General features: G+C 46.5%; 1 protein-coding gene across 2 annotated transcripts; it reads left to right on the top strand.

Moving 5' to 3' along the window:
• Window positions 1–363: 363 nt before the first annotated feature.
• Window positions 364–3,554, top strand: CLP1 (cleavage factor polyribonucleotide kinase subunit 1). Of its 2 annotated transcripts, none has more exons than XM_080688209.1 (3): window positions 364–498; window positions 1,444–2,071; window positions 2,452–3,554. In XM_080688209.1, the coding sequence occupies exons 2-3, from the start codon at window positions 1,466–1,468 to the stop codon at window positions 3,121–3,123; spliced, it is 1,278 nt and encodes a 425-aa protein (XP_080544335.1). In that variant the 5' UTR covers window positions 364–498; window positions 1,444–1,465; the 3' UTR covers window positions 3,124–3,554. The 2 variants fall into 2 exon arrangements, with proteins under 2 accessions (XP_080544335.1, XP_080544336.1); XM_080688210.1 differs by having other exon boundaries at window positions 405–498; window positions 1,419–2,071.
• Window positions 3,555–5,229: the final 1,675 nt, after the last annotated feature.

The raw sequence follows: 5,229 nt of genomic DNA, 5'->3' as shown, positions 1-5,229 counted from the left end.
GCAGAGATAAGATGCCTAGGCCAGCAGCTTATCTTGGGACCTAGACAGTGAGTCTCCCTCCATTCCCGCCGCCCTTCCCCTTCCCCGGCAGCGGATGAGCGAGAACAGGGTGGAGAGACCGCTACCGCTGCACTCCGGCAACCCTTGGCCCCTTGGCCGGTCCGGGCCGCGCGGGGGCGTAACCGCCACTCCTACGGGATCAAGTCAGCAGGCGAACAGTGACCGTCGCTGCTCCGCCCACCTTTCGCGTCACAATCAAAACAGTCCTGGAACTACAACTCCCAGAAGGCCGGGCGGCTGCACGAGCTCAACTGCACCCAGCCGTTTCCGCATAACTACATATCCCAAGGGGCATCGCGCGACCTCGTCTCCTCCACTGCGCAAGTGCAGAACTGCTCGAGTTTCCGGCGTGGGTCTCGGCCAGCCCGGCTGTAGTTGGGCTAGGATCCTGCCCCGAAGGGCTTCTCAGTTTACCATTTGGGGGTAGTGGCTGTGCAGGTAAGCTCAGGAAAGCAACCGTCACCTCCTTGGGACATGGGCGGATTTCGTATCTGGGTCAGCTGGGACAGATGCGGGACCTAGAGCTGCGGTCTGGTATCGGAAATAACTTCCTGATCATTTCTCGGCGTTTCCTAGTTTACGAAGTGATGTTTTCCTCCAACAAGCCCTGCTGGTCCCCAGAATAACATTTTGTGTGAGGAAGTGTAAATGCCAACAGTTGGCAGCTGAGGAAAAGATTCAGAGAGGTTAAGTGATTTGTCTGAAGACACTACTAAACGTTGCTGAGCGGGATGTTGAAATGTTGTTTTCTTTAAGTCCAATATTGCTATTCTCTGGTTTGCATCCGGATTTTTGTTGACTAAGAGGGTTGGGGAGTAGGCACCTCTTGCCTTCTCTGGAGTATCCCAATGGAGTGATGAAGGGAGCGATGAGGTGATGTGATCAAGTGTTTTGTCAATCTGTAGATATAATGTTTTTTAAAATATATTTTTACTGATTTCAGAGAGGAAGAGAGAGGGAAAGAGAGAGAAACATCAATGATGAGAGGGAATCATTGATAGGCTGCCTCCTGCACGCCCCCTACTGGGGATTGCGCCTGCAGCCCAGGCATGTGCCCTTGGCTGGAGTGGAACCTGGGACCCTTCAGGCCACAGGCCAACACTCTATCCACTGAGCCAAACCAGCTAGGGCTATAATTTTATTCTAATGTCTCAGTCATGTATTCGCTCGTTGTATGTACAGAGGTGCCTGTGGGTTATCAAAGCCTATCCTGGGTACTAGAGATACAGCAGGAAACAAAAATGCCCAACCTTAGTGGGGTAGACAGATGGTGATGAAAGAGATAAGGAGAAAAATAAAGCAGGGTCAGGGGAAACATTCATTGGAGGATTTTGAACAGAGTTCTAACTTGTATTTAGATCTGATATTTAATTTGTGTACTAGGCACAGCAGCTACACAGAAAAGATGGGAGAGGAGACCAATGATGACAAGAAGCCAACAACTAAATTTGAACTAGAGCGAGAAACAGAACTTCGCTTTGAGGTGGAAGCATCTCAGTCAGTTCAGTTGGAGCTGCTGGCTGGCATGGCAGAAATCTTTGGCACAGAGCTGACCCGAAACAAGAAATTCACCTTTGATGCTGGTGCCAAGGTAGCTGTTTTCACTTGGCACGGCTGCTCTGTACAGTTGAGTGGCCGCACCGAGGTGGCTTATGTCTCCAAGGACACCCCTATGTTGCTTTACCTCAACACTCATACAGCTTTGGAGCAGATGCGGAGGCAGGCGGAGAAGGAAGAAGAGCGAGGCCCACGGGTGATGGTAGTGGGCCCCACTGATGTGGGCAAGTCCACAGTGTGCCGCCTGTTGCTCAACTACGCAGTGCGTTTGGGCCGCCGTCCCACTTACGTGGAGCTGGATGTGGGCCAGGGCTCTGTGTCTATCCCTGGTACCATGGGGGCCCTCTACATTGAGCGGCCAGCAGATGTTGAAGAAGGATTCTCCATCCAGGCCCCTCTGGTGTATCATTTTGGCTCCACCACTCCTGGCACCAACATCAAGCTTTATAATAAGGTCAGAGCTAAGTTGGGATGGAGGGTAGGGTTGCTATCAGGGTAGGAAGCTGTGCAGAAGTTGCTGGTTAAAACTATAGCCATCTCTTTGGTCCCTCTCCGCTGGTATTATTGCCATATGATTTTGGAAAAGACATTTTTAAATATAAGTTAATCTCAGATTATTAAATGTTTCTGTGGACCTATTAAGTTATTTATTAAATTCCCAACTTAGGAGACAGAAGAAGCAACATAAAAATTAAATCCATGTTATGGGATCAAAACCATAGCCATTAAAAATATTTTTCTTGTACCTAATAGTACTTATTCTAAAGAGGGACAAAATAATAATAGGTTCATTCATTTTTGTGTTTTTTTCCTCACCTTGGTTGTCTTTTGCAGATTACATCTCGTCTTGCAGATGTGTTCAACCAAAGGTGTGAAGTGAACCGAAGGGCTTCTGTGAGTGGCTGTGTCATTAACACCTGTGGCTGGGTCAAGGGCTCTGGTTACCAGGCCCTGGTGCATGCAGCTTCAGCCTTTGAGGTAGATGTGGTTGTGGTTCTGGATCAAGAACGACTTTACAATGAACTGAAACGGGACTTGCCTCACTTTGTGCGTACTGTGCTGCTCCCTAAATCAGGGGGTGTGGTTGAGCGATCCAAGGATTTCCGGCGGGAATGTAGGGATGAGCGTATCCGTGAGTATTTCTATGGATTCCGGGGCTGTTTTTATCCCCATGCCTTCAATGTCAAATTTTCAGATGTGAAAATCTACAAAGTTGGGGCACCCACTATTCCAGACTCCTGTTTGCCTTTGGGCATGTCTCAGGAGGACAATCAGCTGAAGCTAGTACCTGTCACCCCTGGCCGAGATATGGTGCACCACCTCCTGAGTGTCAGCACTGCTGAGGGCACAGAGGAGAACCTTTCTGAGACGAGTGTGGCTGGTTTCATCGTGGTGACCAGTGTGGACCTGGAGCATCAGGTGTTTACCGTTCTCTCTCCAGCCCCCCGTCCACTGCCTAAGAACTTCCTTCTCATCATGGATATCCGGTTCATGGATCTTAAATAGCTATCAGAGAGTCTTGCTGCCTGGGGCATGGAGATCTCTGGCCATCAGCAGAGGCAGATGGGCTGAAGAGTGAGAGTCTTTTGAGACCAGGCTGACCAGTAAATGGTGGACCAGTAAAAAGCATGTATTCTACCTCTTAAAACGGGTGATGGTAACTTAACTACTAATCTTGAACCAAAAGAAAAACCACGAGGCTATAATTGGTTTCTTAGATCACCTAAGGTGCCACTTCAAATTCTCTAAGGCCCTGGAGAATCCCATTTTTTTCATCGTGTTACTATGTGGACTCATTTTTTTAAAAAAAACCACTGCTTTATATACTATATATAGTACTTGTTACCTTATTTTTCCAGGATGTACGAGTGTATTAGGAGGACTCTTTACAATAAAGTTCAAACTTGGAAAAAATTTTAATAAATATTTTTGCCATATCACAGAAGTTGGTATAATTTTTTTAAATTCTGTTTTTCTCCCTAAGAATTATAGAAAAATTATTAGAATGATTTATTGCTGAATGCTTAGAAAAGAGGAAAACAAAGAGCCCACCTATAAGGCAAGCAGGTAAATAGATGCTAACGACTCTGTTCTCAGTGCAGAGGGATAACTCTGAGGAACCAAAGAGGCTAGTGATAAACTTGGGATGAGATTTCAGATCTAATAACTTTCCAGAGATCATTTTCTCCCAGCTGCAACTATCTTTCCCATTGTCTATTTGCTTGGAATCAGAATCTAAGTCAAAGTGTAAATTGAGCTTTCAGGTAGTAAGAAGCCGGGAAAGCCCATTCTCTGATCTCCTGCAAATGCTTGGTGTTCCTAGTTTGGACTTGGATTACTGATAAGTATCTGATGCCCTTCATCTGTTCATTGTTTCCACAAGTATTTATTGAGCACCTACTGTTTGCCAGGAATCATTCTAGATGGGGAACAAGATAAAGTCTTATGGAGCTTACATTATAAAACAAACACAAAGATCAGTGCTATTCAAAGACTTAAAATTGGGTGATACAGGACAGTGACTGAGAGGCTACTTTAGAATGGGGTGCTCAGGAAAGGCCTCTCCTGAGTTAAGAACTGAATGGTGCACGGCTAGTGTGGCTCAGTGGTTGAGAGTTGACTCATGCACCAAGAGATCGCTGGTTGATTGCTGGTCAGGGCACATGCCTGGCTTTCAGGGTTGATCTCCAGCAGGAGATGTGCAAGAGGCAGCCGATCAATGTTGATGCATTGCTGTTTCTATCTCTCCCTCTCCCTCTCTAAAATCAATAAAAACATATTTTAAAAATTATTTTAAAAAAGAGTATATGAGCCCTAGCCGGTTTGGCTCAGTGGATAGAGCGTCAGCCTGCGGACTCAAGGGTCCCGGGTTCGATTCCGGTCAAGGGCATGTACCTTGGTTGTGGGCACATCCCCAGTAGGGAGTGTGCAGAAGGCAGCTGATTGATGTTTCTCTCTCATCGATATTTCTAACTTTCTATCCCTCTCCCTTCCTCTCTGTAAAAGAATCAATAAAATATTTTTTTAAAAAAAGAGTATATGAGAGATTAAAAAAAGACTTGAATGGCTGTGCAAAATGTGGCCAAAATCTTGGTGGAGAGAACAGTGCAAAAACATAAGGAAAAAGTTCAATGTGTTTGGTGAAGGAAAGGTCTGCTTGGCTGGAGTATAGTGAATCAAGTGGAGCGAGGTAAAAATTGAGTGGGGAGGGAGCAGCCAAGACAAGATAATGGCAGGGGTCCTCAAACTTTTTAAATGGGGCCAGTTCACTGTCCCTCAGACCGTTGGAGGGCCGGACTATAGTTTAAAAAAAAAAAAACTATGAACAAATTCCTATGTGCACTGCAGGCCCGGGACGAGTCGGCTGCTAAGCAGGACAGGCAGCCGCACCCGGCGGGCCGGATAAAAGTCCTCGGCGGGCCACATGTGGCCCGCGGGCCGTAGTTTGAGGACCCCTGATAGGGCTTTTGTAATCCCAGAGCAGTGGGAAACAATGGGTGAGGATGTATATCTTAGTCCTTTAGAACTGTTATAACAAATACTACAATCTGGGTAGCTTATAAATGTTAGAAACCTCACAGTTCTAAAGTCCAAGATCAAGGCACCAGCATG

The sequence above is a fragment of the Plecotus auritus genome (assembly GCF_963455305.1).
Source record: "Plecotus auritus genome assembly, chromosome: 9".
Taxonomy (NCBI): domain Eukaryota; kingdom Metazoa; phylum Chordata; class Mammalia; order Chiroptera; family Vespertilionidae; genus Plecotus; species Plecotus auritus.
Note: the sequence above shows the minus strand (reverse complement) of the source record. Positions and strands in the feature narration are given on the sequence as shown.